The sequence below is a fragment of the Ambystoma mexicanum genome, chromosome 10 (assembly GCF_040938575.1).
Source record: "Ambystoma mexicanum isolate Mex_15411 chromosome 10, UKY_AmexF1_1, whole genome shotgun sequence".
NCBI lineage: Eukaryota > Metazoa > Chordata > Amphibia > Caudata > Ambystomatidae > Ambystoma > Ambystoma mexicanum.
Window position 1 is genome coordinate 845,417,564 of NC_090932.1, and position 19,538 is coordinate 845,437,101.

General features: G+C 45.8%; 1 protein-coding gene across 1 annotated transcript in view; it reads right to left on the reverse strand.

Annotated features, from left to right (window-relative positions):
* The window catches only part of WDR49 (WD repeat domain 49), a 723,235-nt gene that overhangs the window by 660,684 nt on the left and 43,013 nt on the right, over positions 1 to 19,538 (reverse strand). The window contains exon 3 of the mRNA XM_069618491.1: positions 1,258 to 1,698. Within this exon, the coding sequence (XP_069474592.1) occupies positions 1,258 to 1,698 (441 nt within the window). The remainder of the gene's footprint in view (positions 1 to 1,257; positions 1,699 to 19,538) is intronic.

Consider the following 19,538-nt stretch of genomic DNA (forward strand, 5'->3'; position numbering starts at 1 on the left):
CACTGGCACTGAACACCAGCAAAGCTGATCAAAACCTAGAACAATGGAACAGACATATGATGGAACTCCGCGGGAATCGGTGTAGACATATCCCACATATTGTGGTTGTGTCTATATATACAGGTGTTCAAAACAGTAAATCGCTCTTTAAGCAAACTGATCAAAGCGATCCCCGGGTCCGAGATTAGAAACCCCTGGGTATTAAGCGCGTTATAAATAACCTATCATATCATATCATATCATATCAAAGCAACCAACCTGCTGGTTCTAATGCATGACTCCCAAGACCTCGCAGGGTGCAAAGGGCACAAGCGAAGATGGCTATGTTCTACCCTGATCGCAGCAAAGACGTTGGAGGAAGCCAGGCAGCCCAGCTCTGGAGGAATGGCCACCAGAAATAGCCAAAATAGCTTCATATGAACATCTGATCTACGGTTTAACAGATGCATCATCACCATTCTTGAAGCACAGGGGATACTTCCTGAAGTGAGAGTGTGACGGGATGATATGGCATGTGGAAGCTCCATCGCAGGGGAATCTACCTCACAGAGAAGGATGATAAGAACGTAAGACATTCTCCCACACCCCTATCTGCCACTCCCTCACCCAGAGACTTCCCCTATATGTACAATTAGCAACATGGTACCTGACCCGCATCACAAGACATGTAAGCCCACAACCCACCCTCAAACCCTGATCAGGCTTGTGCCCTATCCCATGTACATTGGCATTGTCACAGTTTGTTATAGTGTGCAGTTACTAGTCGTTGCAGACTTACATCTGCGTGTTCATCTCGTTTCTTTTCAGAACTCTCCTTTATCTGTGACTACCCATGTACCACTGGTCTACACAATGAACAATTGAACAATACAAGATCATAAAAGTGGTAGGCGGGTTGTTTGATAGCGAACAAATGTAACAATAATTCTCACATTTGTCAACACAGAAATTAATATTTGACTCTTATGAACATGAAATGCAATGTTGTAAACTCCCAATAAAAACAATTAAAAAAAAGATGAATAAGCAGTAAAGGTTCTAGGTGAAGACAACGCAAATTAACAGCTAATTAATAGATACTTATCAAGAGAGTCATCTTGCGATCTGAAAAGTTGCAATGGTTAGATTGCACTCCACACTTTATGGGAATAGTTGCTGAGAAAATATGTAATGGGCATGTGGTGTTCGTGCAAAAAAAAGAAAATCCCACATTTCAAAGATTATAATTTTCTATAGCAATTTTAGAAAAAAGTATACCTTATTGACATTGGCCAGAGACACCAAACTTGTTACCCAGAGATCTTTTGGCTTGACGCTTTCTGTCGTGATACGAAGAGTTCTTTGCAGCTTTAAATTCTCACCCCATACTCCAAGCAATCCATCCCTGCTCAAAGTCAGGTAGCGGCCAGACCCTTTCAAGAAGACTATTTTTTGAATGGCATCTTTGTGGATCGGTGACAAGAGCCGGATGTCCTTCCACTGGGGAACGGCAGAAGATTTGGCCCGTTCATCTTTTTCATAAAGCTCCAGCAGCATGAAAGAAGTCAGTTTGTCCCAATCAATGAAGCCATCTCTTGTGACGTCAATTTTATCGAACAGCTCTCCGTACTCTTGTTTCTTGCCATGGCCAATCAACATATGAGATTGCTTCACAAATTCCTCTCTGGTCATGAAACCTGGTTTATTTAACTCTGGAGACTTGGAAAGAGCACAAGTATTGAGTTAACAAAAAGCAGGGTTACAAATTTTATAGCTACACTGAGAAGATTGAATTAACCTATCATTATAAAATTGAAATGTTTGTAACTAATGTGATCATTGGGTCAACAGAGGTCCTTAACCACTGTTAGACGGCCTGCTGTTTTTCTTCCAACATTATACCGTTGGCAATCATGCCACAATATGTTCTTTCCAATGGCAAAAATTGATTCTATTATGTTCTAGGCGATTATGATCTACTCAACTAAACCATATTTTACCGAGTTACTGAGACTGGGCCTGGAATACAGAACTCAAAGACTCCATGATAAAATTCCCTTTCTCTAAACCAAATTAAACATACTCCTTTTCTTCAACTTATTACAAAATAAAGCACAAAGGAACACTAGTAGGTGATTTCTGGACACAGTTTCTGACAATACAAGGAACATAGGACTTAAGAAATAGAAAATAGTTGACGCCTTAAACGTCACAAATGAATACAAACATTACGTTGCACAGAAAATCTCTTTATTTTTATTTATTTATTTATTTATTTATTTTTTTATTGATTTTGTTGAATCTCAACTTTTCAATAAACAACATTTTAAATAATAAAAGAATTTTTACAATATTAAAAGTAATTTTCCTCTTTTCTTAATTACATGAGAAAAATAAAATATAAAAAATAATTTTCTTCTTAGTACTATGTACAGAAATTGAAAGAAACGAGTTTATACGTTAAAAAAGTAAACTTCTTTCTAGTTCATATACAAAGATTAAGAAGGCAATGCATTATCATATAAACGTATATAGTAATTCAAATTGTCACTAATAACTAATAACTATCAGCTGCTATTAAAATAACTAGATGAAGAAGAGAAGAATTGTAAAAACATTCACCACATTTATATTATGTCTCAATTCCAATATGGTTAATAAATTTCACAATCGCTATCTGAACCTTAGTGAGGCGAGTATGATAAAGCTTTGTCCATAGTTCATTAGATGTCAATGATCTATAATGTTCAAAGTACGGTTTGAAATACAATATCCGTTTCAACGTTAAAGCAGAGCATTCCTTACATAAATGTTCCATAGTCTCTTTCTGGTTTTGAACGCAGCAGAATCGACAATAGTTCTCAGCATTGGATATGAGCCTTCTTCGGGCCTGTATTCGTCTGGTGTTAGATAAATTTAGACGAAAGCGTAAATATGTTTGTCTTAGTTTGACATCAGGGAATTTTAGTAGGTAAGACTCGGTCCTGCCCATCTTTTTACATTCAAATGGGATTTCCTTAAATGATGTGTACCGCTTGCACTGTTCGATCATATTAATCCAATCAGTTTCCCATATCTTAGTCTTTGCTTTAGTAGGGTTAGATACAAGGAGCTCTATTGTGATGCTTGCTGCGTCCATTGCATGTTGAACAAGTTCTCTCCATGTACTTGGAAAAGAGTGATTCGATAATAGCATATACATGGCTATTTTCTTTATTAGCAACTCTGTATGTGAAGCCATGACCAGCTTTCTGTAAAGGTTTATTACACGCCAAGTATACATTCCAAATAGTGACAGCAGACCTAATTCATATCGTAATATTGGCATAGGCAAGCTATTCGGCAGACCAAGGATACTTTTCCAGTAAAAGCCTTCAATTTTAGACCAAAATTTCTCCGATCTGGGTGCTTTGGTATCAGACCTATAGAGTGTAATTGCCATAGCCTTTTGTAAGTAAAATGTAATAGCAGCAGATAAAGTAAACTTTCCCATTTTCGCTTGTATTATCTTAGCTTGGGCAGCTGCTGTTTTCATCTTTATTTCTACAGATCTAACATATGGTAGATCTGTGACATTATTGTTAACATTTATGCCCAAATATGTATACTGGTCAACGACCTCAAGTGTTTTACCATTAAGGTGCCATTTAAATTTTTGTATTTTAGTCCGAGATTTCGGAAGGCAGCATAGGATCTTAGTTTTTTCAATGTTAATTTCTAAATGATTTTTGATGGCGTATTCTTGCAGAGTGGTTAGTAGTTTCTGTAATCCAACCGGAGTTTTAAACAGTAATAACAAATCATCTGCATAGAAAAGCCACGGAAGTGGGGCAGCACCAAGTTTCGGAGGGTCTGACTGTACAGATGCAAATTCTACTCCCAAATCAGCAATAAAAAAATTGAAGATGGTAGAGGCAAGGACACATCCTTGTTTCAGTCCGCAATATGTCGGGACAGGCAGTGACAACTTGCCATCTGTTGTAAGTCTGATCTGTATGGTCGTATCTGTATGTAACTGTGTTATGAAGGAAAGTAAGACATCTGGACATCCGGCAGCTGTTAACTTTTGCAACATTAGAGATCGGCTAATAGAGTCAAAAGCCGACTTGAAGTCGACAAACGCCAAGTATATTGGTTGTTTTGATTTAATAATTTGTTGTTGAATTGCTGTTATGGATATGAGGTTAATGGAAGTGCCCATTCCTGGGAGAAAACCCGTCTGATGTGGGTCAAACAAAGTATGATTATTAATCCACAGGGTGAGTTGTCTCAATATAATTTGCAAGAATATTTTTGCTGGAATATCCAATAAAGCAATCGGTCTATAACTAGAGGGTAACTGTCTATTGCCTTTTTTGAAAATAGGCACAATTATAGACTTCCTCCAGTTAGATGGAATTCGATTTGTGTCACAAACTTCGCGATATATTAAGAACAATATTTGTGCCCATATATCAGGGTATGTCTTCAGGGTAACATTGGAAAGGCCATTAGGGCCCGGGGCCCTCGAAGAACTCAACTTTGCTATAAAGAATTTTATATCATCTATGTCAAAAGCCAACAAATCTTTGGGCAAACTGCCATATGATGGTATGTATGGACTTTCATCTTTGGCAGCATATAATTCTAAGAAATGATTCATCCATACCAGCTCCGGGACAGCATTTATCTGTAGGGATGATTGAGATGTTAAAGATGTTCTATGCAGCAAGTGCCAGATTGCTTGAGAGTTCTTGGAAGCCACCGCACAAAGAAGCATTTCGCTGTCCTGTTGTAAATAAAGAGCTTTGTGAGCCCTAATCCAATGTTGGTACTTACTTTTAAGAGTTTTTATTAATGTTAAATGATTATGTGATTTATTCATTGTAAGATTCCTTATTTCTTTTCTTAAAAGAGTTTTTCTTGTTCTGACCTCAGGGTCATATTGATGTTTGTGACAGAAAACAGGTTTATTGCTTTTTGTTTTCACCTCAACAAATAGATGTAGTATAGATGTATAATCACAGTTTCTCGGACCGCACCTGTTTTTACCGGACCAGTGTGTTGCTAGGTTGTCATAGAAACTTTGTAATTTATCGTGATTCCAAATCAAACGATTTTGTCCACTATTAATGTGGATTTGTCCACTCATATTATCTGATGTTGGTAAGGTATGAGGTAGGTTCCAATACCAAGACATAATAAGCTGCTCATGGTCACTTTGATTTTGCTTCCGAATGTTGAAGCTCTTTACGCATGTAAACATGTTATGATCTACATATATATAGTCCAAAGTTGCATGTTGGGTTTGCCTTCGCCAAGTTGGCTGAGCGGGTACATCACCTTCTACTGAACCATTGAGAAGTAACATTTGCCTATCTTCCATGAATTCAACCCATCTACGTTCCGTCTCATTATACAAAGACTTTGGCCCTCATTACGACCCTGGCGGAAAGCGACTGACCGGAGCTCCACAGCGTAAATAGCGTTTCCGCCATTGCACGAAGGAGCAAAGTGCGGCCCATTCCGACCCATCGGGCACGAGCACCACGGCATGGCGGAAGTGCAAAGTCCGCGATGGCGGAAATGACCCCAAAACGGCCCACACCGCCGCCGTACGGCGCCCTAGGTGCAATACCGCCACCCCTCTTAGCGGTCACCGCAGTGTGCGCCTACCGGAAAGTACGGTGCCCGGAAATATACGGAAACGGAAGTTAAAACATGGGCCCGGAACGGGAAACATCCCGGCGTACACCTATAAATACACTAAAACCACACAACCACTAAAATCACTACCCTGAAACACACCCCAACCCGTCAACCACCCTAGCGAAACCAAGAAAAATGGGAAAAGTAGCGAAGAAAGCGTGCGACCGCAAGCGGCAGGTCCACTTCTCCCGTGAGGAACTCACCGTGCTAACAGAGACCCTCCAGGAGAATGCTGCCGTCGTCTTCTGCACGCAAATGACCAGGACGGCACTTGCAAACAAGAAGGCCATATGGGCTCTGGTGGCACAGCGGGTAAGTGCGGTGGGGACCGCACCCCGCACCCCACAGCAATGCCGCAAGCGATGGGACGACCTGCGGATACGCGTCCGCAGCATACTCTCTGCCAACCGCAACATTGCCACAGCCACCGGGGGAGGTCCTGAATCACCCATCAAGTTGACCCCCTGGGAAGAAATCTGTGCCTCCACCATCGGAATGGAGAGCATAGAGGGAGTCGGAGGGATGGAGAAAGGAGTGCAGACATCCGAAGATTCAGGTAGGTGGGCCAGATAAAACAATGCCAAATCCACACAGTCCATCCATGTGAAGTACCATGCGTCCACATAGTGCAACAGAAACACATGTCCAGGAGAACGTCCACACACATCGGCCTGATAGCGCACGTTAAAACCCACAATAAATACATAAATAATTAAAAACCCCTAATACACGCACTACACGTGCAGCAGGCACACCCTAACTGCAGGCTGCCAAACAACTGCACCCTCACTCCACACACAAATCAAAGCACCTCCAAGGCCCCGACCCAAATCACCCTCAGGTACCACCCCAATGCATGTGATACAATGCCATTCCAATTCCCACAGACCCATCAATAACCCTCGCCCTCCTTTACTCCACCACAGGGTCCGATCCAAACGACGAGCTACAGGACACCCCTACCAGCACACCTGCAAAGAGGGCCAAGACCAACGGCCAGAGACCCTCCACCTCAGCTGCACGCATCAAGACACGGCAGCAGCACAAATCAGGTGGCAGCACAGAGGAGGGAACATCAACAGGCACCCCAGCAGCCAGCATGCCCACAACACCACCACCACAGGTCCCCCCAATGGATGCCACAGAAGGCACTGCCTCTGGTGGCAGCAGCACCATAGGTGACACCCCATTGATGGCAGCATGCTCGGACACAGAAAACGGGGATGCCGAAGTCAGATCCATCCATGACCTGTCCCAATCCCCCTGTCTGTCCCATCCCGTACAACATGAGGATACCACGCAGGGGCACCCACAAGACGACGACTGGCCATCCCCCACAAGCCCTGTGGCAAGGCAACATGAGGACAACAGCCCCTCTGTGACACCCCCGCAAATGGCCATGGCCCAGCAGAGGCAACAGTCCCTCGACCAGTTGATCGAACAACAGCAGCAACTGGCCACGCTCCTCAAGGACCATGCTGATGAATGTGGGGGCACTAAGGCAGACATAGAAACATCAACTGAGACACTTAGGGCACAAATCGAGAGTAGCACCGAGAGCCTGAGAGTCCAAATGGAGAGTAGCACCGAGAGCCTGAGAGTCCAAATGGAGAGAAGCACCGAGAGCCTCAGGGGGGAACTGCATGCGACGGCCAAGGACGTATGTGCCGAACTTGCCGCAGTGCGCCGTGTGCTCACTGAGCTCTCGCAAACCCTTAGGGACATGCATGGACGTGAGCAGGCAGACACATCATCCGTTGCAAGTTCCGTCCAGGGCAGCCCCCAACGTAGATCTGGAAGGAACCTGCGCTCCACAGGCAGGGGTGCCCCTGATACCCGCAGAGGGGGCATGCAATAGCGACAGCCCACTGACAATGAGCATCTTTGGACACTGGTGTTCGGGGGGGAGGTAGGAGGGTGGAGGGGGTGTGTTGGGCTCACTTGGGTGGCGGGTCGATAGGGTGTTCAACATGACATCACATATGCCATAAAAAGTGCACGATCAACCAATGAGATGTGTGGACATTGATCTTTGTGTACTAGGCCATCATAGGCGTACAGTCCATATTGTGCATGTCCCAGACACACGCAGTGCCACGAGTCCCGTGTCCATGTATCAGCCACCAGGCGTGAGTGCTAGAAGCATACATCAATGAGATGCTGACGAATGTCACGGGCCTCCGGTGCCTCGCAGACTCCATGAGGTGCTGCCACATCCCCACCCTCATCATGACCATCATCAGGTGCTTGCAGTTCTGCGTCAGGGGGCATGGGCACATTTCTACGTACGCACATGTTGTGGAGCATGACACATGCCATCACCATCTTTGCAACCTTCTCATGGTGGTACAGGAGTGCCCCGCCAGACCTGCTGAGGCAGCGGAAATGGCCCTTCAGTAGGCCGAATGCCTGTTCTATGACTACACGGGTACGTGAGTGGGCATGGTTGTAGTCCTCCTCATGCTGGTCCCGTGGGTTCCGGACTGGTGTGAGGAGCCATCTCTTCAGTGGATATCCAGCATCACCTGTATGTGGACGAGAAACGTATGATGTGGAATGCCATTGATACGTACGCACACCCCCCCCCCCTTCCTGCCAGGTCATTGCCAATTCACATACCCCACATCATCATGCATGTAATGAGACTCACCGAGTAGCCAGGATCTGTTCCCTGCGTGTCGCTCCATGTAGCGTGGTATTGTAGAGTTCCTCAAGACCATAGAATCATGGGTTGATCCAGGGAATCGGGCACAACAATGTGTAATGATCCTGTTGGAGTCACACACCATTTGTACATTCAGGGAATGAAATTGTTTTCGGTTGCGGTACTGGGCCTCCATGGCATGTGGGACGACCAATTCAACATGGGTGCAGTCGATGGCAACAATGCAACCCGGTATGCCGGCAAGTGCATGGAATCCCACTTTCGTGTTTGTAATTTCCTGCTCCGAGCGTGGTAGGGAGATGTAGTCGTCTGCGTGCTGCAGGAGGGCATCGAGCACTTGCAATAGTGTCCGTGAGAACAGTGGCTGAGAAATGCCATGCAACTGTCCGACTGTGTGCTGGTAGGTGCCTGTGGCCAGGAAGTGGAGTACAGACACCACCTTCAGTAGGGGTGGGATGGCGGTTGGGCTATCTATCATGCTGACAAGGTCAGCCTGTGTCATGTCCACAATGGCGGCTATGGTGTCCCGGTCCAGACGGTAGAGGGTGTGGATCTGCTCATCAGTGAGGTTGAACGGATGTGCTCGGAGGCGTGGTATTGCGGGCTGCCTGCGTGGTGGTAGTGGCTGTGCTGGTGGGCCTTGCTGGCCCTGCCTTGGCCTCCTCCTCCTCCTGCGTCTCCTCCGTGCGGCTGGTTGTAGTTGGTGTTCGTCTTCTTCTTGGAGTTGGAGCACTTGCAGTGCTATCAGGTCCCCCAGGGCCAACATCGCGAGTCCTGCCGGTAGCATTTCGGTGTGGTTGTGGGAGGAGACTGGCTGTGCAATTTATGTGTTTTCAGGCTGTATGGCCTCCACCTGTGGTGATTCATTCCACCTGTGCAAACTGCTCTCCCCTTTGGCCGAGCACGTCACGCGCACAACGCTGCAATTCGGGGAATGGTATCTTGCTATTGCTATCATGTATTTGTACCCGATGGCCGTGTAAGATTGGTTGATATGTTCATTCTGCTGTGGTCCCATTGTTTCCCATACTATCTGTGCAGTCGCGAACAGACTTGTGAAGGGTCAGTGGAACGTAGTACTCGAGTAACGGTGGGCCCTCATGCATCACTGTACCGAGTTGCAACGACGGGCGGGGCGTCCCATTCGTGGGTGAAGGCAGTTGCCATTTTCACACACAGCCGCACTCGATGGAATAATTAGTGATTTCAAACGGCCACAGATGCCTTTCCGACGTGGTGTTGCAAATGAGGAATTCGAAGGGCGGCGCTTTCGGTTTCCAGCTAGCGGCGAGGAGATGCCCACAGGTCTGACTGCAAATATAACGTTCTATTGTTCAATGTCCTTGAGACAGGGCCCATGGCGAGGGAGCAATGATTGATATGAATAGTTTGGGATGCGCAATAGCTACGTGGGCGATGAGGCCGGCCGTTCCCAAATACATGTTACTTCACAACACTGGAATTACGGGCTGGGGCACTGTGGATTTTGCAGGCTGCATAACGCACAGACTCAATGGATGTTTCTAATGTTATGTGAGTAATTATTCAGGCGTTTTGATCCCGGGATGAGGGAATGATGAATGGATGCATGGGCAGGTGATTTGATACAGAGTTTGCCATGTACAGGGCTTCTTGGGATCTATCCGCCTCCCCTACGCTATGTGATGCAGGGCTGCCATAGTGGGACCATCGTCTATCTGGCCTTGTTGAGCCCTCCCTGTCTCGAGGCGCCCTCAGACACTTGTGTCCATGCACGTTAACATTCCCATCTGATGGATTCTGTTTTGACAGACGCATGCACAGGTACACTCGTTTGTGATGGTGTTTGCACCTCGATATAGATGGTTATGAGTCGCAAGTGGTTTTGGGGTGGTGATGATCCTTTTGAGTGGGCTAGCATGCATATGGCTGTGGATTTCGTGTGATCATTGAAGTGAGTTGTTCGAATGTAGTTCTGATGGCCATTCTGTTCTTTTTCTTTTCTTTTGGTTGACAGGTATCTCCTCCCCTTTTGCCACTGCCATCTGTATGCCACTCCTGCAGATGGATTTTACTCCCGACACCTGCTGCTTCGTGTTAATCAGTGGAGCAGCATTACGATCTTATGGGACGATCGCCAATGGCCCACATGCCCTTACGCAGTACTGGTGGCTCGGAGCAACATTTCGGCCTTTCAGCTGGACTAGTGCCTCCCCATTGGGACGGCCCTGCGGTTCTGTGCGCTTCCATGTTGCCTTTTCGTACGTGAATGTGGCTCTGTGTACCATGGGGGAACAGGGCGACACACAAGTAGTGGCTGGTCATTTCTTGCGGATGCAGCCCACAATGGTGATTAGTGTTTTGGAGTTCATGGCCTGATGGCTGTATGGGCTTGGTGACTTTGATGTGCATAAATTTCTATTCTGATTTGGCCCGTGTAGCGTTTTTCTTTGCAAGTGATGTGGCATATGCCTATTTGGGGGGCGATGTATTGTGAGGAGATCTGCATTGGGTTCCAGCTTCGGGGTTTAGTTGCGTGGTACTGTACTGGGCGCGTTTGCCTACTAAGCCCGTGAGGTCAGGGATGGGGGCTGCCTATATGACAGTTTGAATGTTGTCATGCTCAGGGGCGGGGGATTGGGTTTTGTGTAACAGATGCCGGTCAGCCAGGTGGACTGGTGGAATGATGTGATTTTCAGAATATTGCTGGTCACAGGTGCCTGTATTTGCGTGCGTTTCTTGGTGGGGGACTGTGGTCATGTCCATTGGGATGGCTTCTGTATTCGTGCCATCTGTGCCCTGCAGCTCCCATTGGCCCCTCTTGTGTTTCTTTTGTTCGTTGGCATGCATGGGTGACTTGTACATTTCAATGGTTGCATTGTGACTTCATTGCACCTACGGGGAGTTGTACTTTGTGGGCAGGGAGCGGTGTACAGGCACTCAGTGGGGCCGTTTACGGTTGATTCGCGATGCCGTACTTCTCGCCATGGCGGAATGGTACATTACGCCATGCCTGATGGCGTTAGGTACATGTCCGCTAGGGTCGGAATTGGCGTACCCTTGCGCCATGGTGGTGTTTGCGGTTTGGCATGGCGCGCGCGCGCGTGCTTGGTGCAGTTAGCGTTGGCGTTCACTACGGTGTCGCTAATGGCTTCGTACTTTGCGGTGACGGGTCATAGTCGCACCGAGCGCTATTCGATGGCGGTATTGCATTTCCGCCATCGTTTTTCGATTTCCGCCAGGGTCGTAATGAGGGCCTTTGTGTTAGACAGATCATGTAAGTTGAGATCACCCACAATAATAACAGATGTAATAGACATATCAGCCACAATCATGTCCATAGTTGCATACATTAGTTCAAAAGAAGTATCCTCACTCTTTGCCATATGATTCCAATATATATTCACCAGTGCCATGGTATAAAATGACACCACGATTTTGACCACCTGAATATATGGACTTGGAGTTACCCAATTCGTCAAAGTTAAACCACTAGAATTTTTGACAGCCACAAGTAGTCCCGCCATTGGTCGACCTTTTGCAGGACTTATGGCTGGATTAATAACAATCGAGTGGTTATTCCATACGGGAGGCATGCCTAACCATGTTTCCTGTAATGCAATTATACCAAAATCATCCAATCCACTCGAAGTGTTATTAAACAGATGGTTGTGACCTCGGGTATTCCAAGTTAGGAGAGATAAGGGTGTGATGGAATCAGTTCTTAATGGCTATGAGTTCTCAATACATCATTGATGTTGTGGATTCACACGGCTTTGGTAAGCTCTACTTGATGTCTGTAAGTTATCTCTGTTGTTGGGATTTCTGGTCGAAAGTTGCAGGTTCGGTGTCAAAGTTCCTGCAAACTTATCCACTAAGCTGCTATAGTTTGCATAGGATTCATAAGTCAATGTGAAGCCCAAGCTATAGATGTCATCCTTACCTTGCCATATAAGATTTAGAATAGCTCCTGATCGTATCCATAATCTAGATCATTTTCATGGAGAAAGTCAACCCTATCTATGTCTGTGGTTGATACATCCTCCAAAGAGATGACATCAGTTAGAATGTTCAAAACAGAGGTCCTGTTGAGATCGTATCTCTGGTTTATATCGGATCTACACTGTATTATTAATGTGTGGGAAGGAGGAGGTAAGGGAATTATGTAGATGAACCAATTTTATAGAATAATATAGGTTTTTCAAAGATATGCTTTTCTCACTGATGACGCCCAACAAGGCCGAAACGTGTCTGGGGATGATTGTGGTCTTGTGCAGAAGGGATGTGACATAGCAGTTTGGGCTGGCCTGCCCCTTTGGGGTGGGACCAAGCCTGATTTGCATATGGACTTTCCCCTTATGTAGGCTTGGCAGGCTGAAAAACGATGGTCTGGAGGGTTGCCCAGAATAGTGCCTGTGGTTATGATTTATTCAAAACCTTGCAGCCATCAACTTTTGGTTTTGCTTTGTTCCGAACAGCATCACTGCTACCTTGGCACTTGAAACAGAGTATAAACATTACTACGCCTCTTCAAAAATGAGTTGTGAATTCCCGATGCATGGATGTTTGCCCTGTTAAATGAATGCACATTAAAGACGATTTTGGGGCTTCTTTCACAAACGTAAACTTAGATGCTTGACATGCTTTGTAGGTCATGTTTGTTGCTATATAATCCTAGCATTGTCTCGCAATAGTGCATGTTTTTAATCGTTTTTTGTTTTGTTGCCACTGATTTCCAATCCAAAAGGAATAGGAATCATCAGAATTAAAGTCCAGATTGAATAGAAGGCTATTGAACAAATGGCATCAAATGACAAAGGTAATCCTATTTCAAATCGCCAAATATGATCTGCATTGGAGAAAAATACCTTTTCCCAGATATAGGGTCACTTGCACAAGTGCAACGTATTAAACCACTGGGAGTTGCTATATCATGGGCCCGTTTGCACAGCAATGGCCATCCCTAATGATCTTACTCCTTTTAGTGATCAACTAGCAAAATGTGTACACACATGATACACTCTCATCAATTGTTGAAAATCAATGATCCTGTAGGTCTCTGTTCCAACCAATTTGCTTATTGCTTGATGTGCTTTGCATCCTAAAGTAAACTGCACTGAGAATGAGTGTGTGTGGCTGCCTGATATGCCCCAGAACAGACGTTAGAGGGGAGGCGAGAGTTGGTGTGCTGCTGCACACTGGGACCTACTGTTCTCTCTCCCAACCTGTCGTCTCTCTCTCCCTGGCATGGTGCAGCTGGTTGTGGTGCACTGCAGTGCAAATATCTCATAAACTGTGCATCCTATGGCCTTCAAACGTGGTTTTCGAGGTCCCATAGAGAACGTGAGTTTTGTTCCTCATGTTGGGCTGGTCATTGTATGACCACATTGTTGTTTCGCCAATTTCAGGGAACCGTCTCATGTATGAAGGTGCTGAAATCCGGGGGAAAGGATGGGGTGCCCAAATGTTGTGTAGCCAGTCATGTCCGTAGGGACCTAACAAGTAACTATGTCAAATGGGGTGTAGCTGGGTGAAATGGTGTTGAATTGTATAAAAAACAACGCTTTGCTAAGCCACAAACCCATAAACACATTTTGACTTGTGCTGAAATCCAGGGAAAGGGGTGGGGTGTCCTCATGTCATGTAGCCAGTAATGTCCGGATGTTCCTACCAGGTAACTATGCAAAATTTGGTGCAGATTGGTGAAATGGTGTGGAATTGTATAACAAACAATGTTTCGCCAAGCCACAAACGCACAAACAAATTTAGAGTTTTGCTGTAATCCGGGGAAAGGTGTGGGGTGACCAAATTCCAAATGTCATGTAGCCAGTAATGTCCGGAGGGTCCTAACAGGTAACTATGTAAAATGTGGTGAACATTGGTGAAATGGTGTGGAATTATATAATGTTAGATGTATTTATAGAGCGCACAAACACCCGAAGGCACCCTGGCGCTTGGATGAATACAGTACTACTATATAAAAAATTAGAACTTAGATGTTTTGAGCATACTCCGAAAGGTAAGGTGATTGACTGTCATCCGCAATGACAGGGGAGTAGCATTCCAGGCCTTTGCGGCAGCCACTGAGAAGGCGCGGCCGCCAGTGCGATTCAATCTAAACCGGGGGACCTTGACCAGAAAAGCAGAGTAAGAGCAGCGACATCATGTAGGTACGTAATGGGGGAACTTTTCCTGACTATATTCTGGCCCAAGGCCATTAAAAGCCCGACATATCATACATAAGGATTTGAACAATATTCTCTTTACCACCGGGAGCCAGTGGAGCTACCTCAACAGAGGTGTAATGTGGGCTTCAATAGGGGGCCGAAGGATAGCTCTGACAGCAGCGTTCTGCAATAACTATAGTCGATTAATCACATAGCGAGGCTGGGCAAGACATAGCAAGTTGCAGTAATCTAGACCACTCAAGACGAGTGCTGCTACCACCAGAGCATTACATTTGTCCGGTATAAAAGGGAGGACTTTCTGGAGTATGCGCAGCTTTAAATGACCACTCTTACATACTGCCGCAACCGGGGCATCCATCGCAAGAGAGGAGGAGATAACAACCCCCAAATTCTTTACGGATGCCACAGGGACCGGGAGAGGGCCAAGGGAGGCTGGCCAGCAATCATTGATCCAATAAAGAAGAGGCGAGGTGGTACCAGCCACCAGTACCTCCGTCTTGCTACCATTTAGTTTGAGCCAATTTCATTACATCCATTCCCCGACCTCCTCAAGACACACCCTAAACCAGCTGGCCGTATTGGCATGATTAAGGTCAAGACGAACCAGAATTTGGGTGTTGTCGGTGTAGGAATAATAGCGGAAGCCATGGGAGTGAATGAGAGCCAGAAGATGCCTGATATACAAATTGAAAAGAATCGGGGAGAGGGCAGACACCTGCGGAACACAGCAGTATAGTAAGACTGGGCTGGAGCGAAAAGGGGGGAGAGAAACTGATTGTGAACGGTCGGCCAAAAAGGAGATGAACTACTCCAGGACTCTGCCAGACAGCCCGGCAGTAGAGAGCCAGGAGATCCGGGTAGGATGGTCGACGGTGTCGAATGCAGCTGACAGATCTAAAAGAACAACTGCGCCGACACCCCCCTGGTCCACCGGGCGGGCCAGGTCATCGGGCACTGACTTCAGGACTGATTCAGTTCCCCTTCCAGGCCGGAAGCCAGACTGAAATAAGTCAAAATAAGACGTGGATTCCAGGAAGGTGGAAAGCAGAGGGGAAACCAGGGCTTCCAACAGTTTCATAAGAAACGGGAGTAAAGAAATAGGCCGATAGTTTGCTAACACCTCTGGATCAAGTGAGGTTTTTTTAGTAAAGGGATCACAAGGGAGTGTTTAAGTGTGGGTGGAATCACACCCTCCCTAAAGGAGGCATTTACTGCTGCAGTAACCTGAGAAATATTAGCCCTAGAGTTTTCCTTCAGCAATACCAGCAGAATAGGGTTAGTGGGAGATGCTGATTTCAACCCAAGAATGGCAGCAAGAATATCTGATTCTAGGAAAGTGGGGAAAAAGGACCATGTCCTTTCTTCGTGAAAAGGCTCAATCAATGTTTTGTCGACTGGGGGGCACGCTACATCGTTATTAATATTATCACGAATAGCAGCGATCTTAGACACAAAGAAGGATGACAGAGTCACATAACGCCTGAGAAGGGGTAACCTGCATGTTAGTCATCGCAGGGGAAGAAAGGGAATGAACAAGCTGGAAAAGGGCTCTAAGTTGATTGAGGGCTTCGTCAACCTTGAGGGCAAAAAAATGCCTTCTTAGCCGCTACCACCGATTTATGGTAGGTAGTGAGTTGTTGGCAGAATGCAGATTTAGTTTCCGGCAAGTAGTCGGCATGCCACTTTCTCTCAGCCTCTCTGCACAGAAGCCTTTCAGCTCATATCTGATCAGTATACCATGGCTCTGACGGATGTTCTTTTTGCTTTCACATCCTAAAAGGAGCCAATTGGTCAGCAGTGGAGAAGGCAGATTCCAAAGTAGATAGGCGAGACATGGGCTGACCACAGTGAGTAGCCAAGGCAGTCGATATGGGCGAACCTAAGACCCTATGCCAGCTGCGTTTCAGGATAGTTGGCTTGGGCTGTGCAATAGTTGGAGCAGGCAGAGGGATGAAGAAAGGGACCAAACAGTGGTCAGAACAGATAATAGGGAAAGGGGGGAACAGAGTAATGGATTGCTCCAGAGCAAAGACTAGATCAAGAGTATTACCCCGTAAGTGGGTAGGTTTAGTCATCCACTGGTGGAGGCCAAGATCAAGCATCAGATCGAGACATTTTTCCCCATGACCACTAAGGGCCGGGTTGTTAGGAAGATTGAAATCACACATGATCACTAGGTTAGGGTGTTGAGTCTGTAGTTGAAGGGCTAGTGCTGGAAAATCTGAGCAGAATAGAGTGTCGATACCAGGGGGCCGATATATTATTAGTACAGGCAGGGTAAATGTAGAGGATATCAAAATGTGGGCAAGAAGACATTCGATTTTCAGAGTATGGTTAGGAATAGTAAAAATAACTTTAAATTAAGTACTATAAATAATAGCAAATCCACCTCCAGGATGGATAGCCTTGCGGTCAGCATGTATCAGATCATAGTGAGGAGGGAGTGGCTGGACAATGGCAGGGCCCGATGACTCATTAAGCCAAGTCTCAATCAGGAATAGGAGATCCAGATCATAACACTCAATGGAGTGAGCTACGAGGGAGCGGGTATTTAGCAGTCCGCATTGGAGCTCCTTTCCTTTGCTATCAGCACTGTCAGGACTGTGTGTGAAGCCTGTAGGCCACTTAGTAGTGCATGAGGCCAGAGATATCAAAGAACTGCGAGAGAGGCAGGTATTTCCTTCTTCATCTTCAACGGGGGGGTTCCTTTCATGCACCGACCGAGCACGGACGGGCACAGACGGGCTTTCCTTTGGCGCGCTGACGGCATGCCGGCTATGCCGGTCCGCTACGTGGGCAAATCCCGTGGCACATTTATGAGGCCGTAGGGAATCGGGAAATGAGGCAGAAGACCGCCCAATTCAAAGATAGAAAGAGGACTCATCTGCAATGCAGTGTCCTGAAGTAAAATGCAAAATACAGACCAGTTAAGTCACAAAACACACGTACACATTAGCAGCAGAGATACTTTTAAAAATGCTATTAAATCAGTGCAACAATTCAGTAAAAAGGTAGACTAAGTGAAACATCCAGCCAAGGCTTTAAATGGCAGCCCAGAAGGGAAGCCTCACCTTAGCATCCTTAACCATAATGAACAACACTTTGCCACAAATCCAGTCACCCACAAGCATTCACTGTTATACATATAGATAGATGTATGCAAAGACAGTCTGGTTCGTTGTATGTATTTGGTTTTTGTTTATGTATTTTGGGTAGCAGCACATGTCTATTGCAACCACTTCAAATGACTTGTTTGCCTTGTTAATGGTTTCAAGTGTGACACACACATGTTTAGTGCAGAATATTCATTGGCAACAATTTCACCTACAGTGAAAAAAGGTAAGAATAATAAGGTTGTCAAAGAGGATCATGATGGTTGCTGGAGGTGGGGGGGGGGCAAGGGCAGGAGGGTTCCCCCACATTTTGCGGCTGCATTCAATTAAAAAAAAGTGAACATTCAAAAATGAAACATTTGGGCATGAAAAAACCAGGGGTAACACACATGAAATATTATGTCTGGCCTCCATGATTGTCTGATCGGCCAATGTGTTTTTTCATATGGCTTATGAGGGATGGACACACTAGTGGGGAGTCCTTCTGTTTTAGGAATGGCCTAAGGGTGCAGGGAAAGCTGTTGCCCGGTTCTCCTGACTTCAAAACTAGCAGCACTGAGACACAGGAAAGTTGCTGGCCCCAGATGAAAGAAGCAACGTGGCAGGCCGCCCAACCTCTCCACGCGTTACCATGGCCCTCACCATAGCTCAGTCACTAGAAAGCGGGATGCTCTGCACTTTGGCCATGCAATGGTGTTTCTGGTCAGTTTCCATGGTTCTATTTCATATTTCTGCTTTAAAGCCCGAAAACAAAAAAGACCGATTTAATCTGGCCGTTTTTGTGTTGGCTTAAAAAAGCGGAAAGATGACATATTGCCCCCCTCTCTTCCTACCCCCACCCTCTCCCGCAGATTACTAGGGGAGTTGGGGTTTAACACACAGACACATACACGCACATACACATACATACAAAAACTCACCTGTGACTCCAGCGACGACTCCACTGCAGCTCACAGAGACTGCTATCCCCTGTGCGCACGCACGTGCGGCAGGGGAGTGACAGTTCGAATCAGAAAGACGCTTTGTGCGGTCACAGAGCGGTCTTTCTAAATCAATCTTTTTTTCCGGATTTAAAAAAAAGATATTTTGACCTAATACCATATCCATGCCTTTGGGAGAGCCTGTGTTCGTATAAAGACAACTAATTATGTCAATCCAGACCTTGCTACAATTAATGGTTGAGTGGGCACCGCTTCTCTGTTTGTTTTTTCTTAATCACGAACTCTCCTTGTAGTTCAGACAAAAACTTTTCTAGTTATGCATGGGGTGCAGCCCACCAACATGTGCCACCGTGTCAGGCACCATAAATGTATGCGAGAAAAAAAGACCAAGGCTAATTAGCCATTGGTGTGGGCTGTCATCGGGTGTTCTTCGGTCAACCGCACCGTCTTCAATGTGTTTCTCTGTTGGAGTGCACGCCCTTCAGAGCAAAGGATCTCAGCAAGCCCTTCCTCTGCTAATGTTCAATGCATTTCTAGCACAAACAACGATGGGGTATTTGCATTGAAAAGTCAAATGTACTATTTGACATTTCTGCATTCATATTTCAAGGTGTTCCTGGTAGAGAAAGGGGGTGCTGATGAAGAAGAGGTCGGTGTTCCTTTGGTTGCAACACAAGCATTCTTCCCAATTTCTGGACATGGTTCCTTTATCCGCTTGCGTTGCTGTTGCCCACTGGATATACACGATGGTGGCAATGCCATTTGAAAATAAAAATGAATCTGTTGTTTTCAGAATATTCCTCACAATCAGGCGAATATCTGTTTACAACCCTAGAGCTGCTAGATTCCAAGAAAGTGTATACCCCATGTATTTGTACTAATAAAATGTCTAAATGACTGAATAAGAGAATGTTGAACTTGAATGTTGTTGGCAGAGTCGGTTCGTTAAATGATCTAGCGAGCCTATGCTGGGATGCTGTGGGCT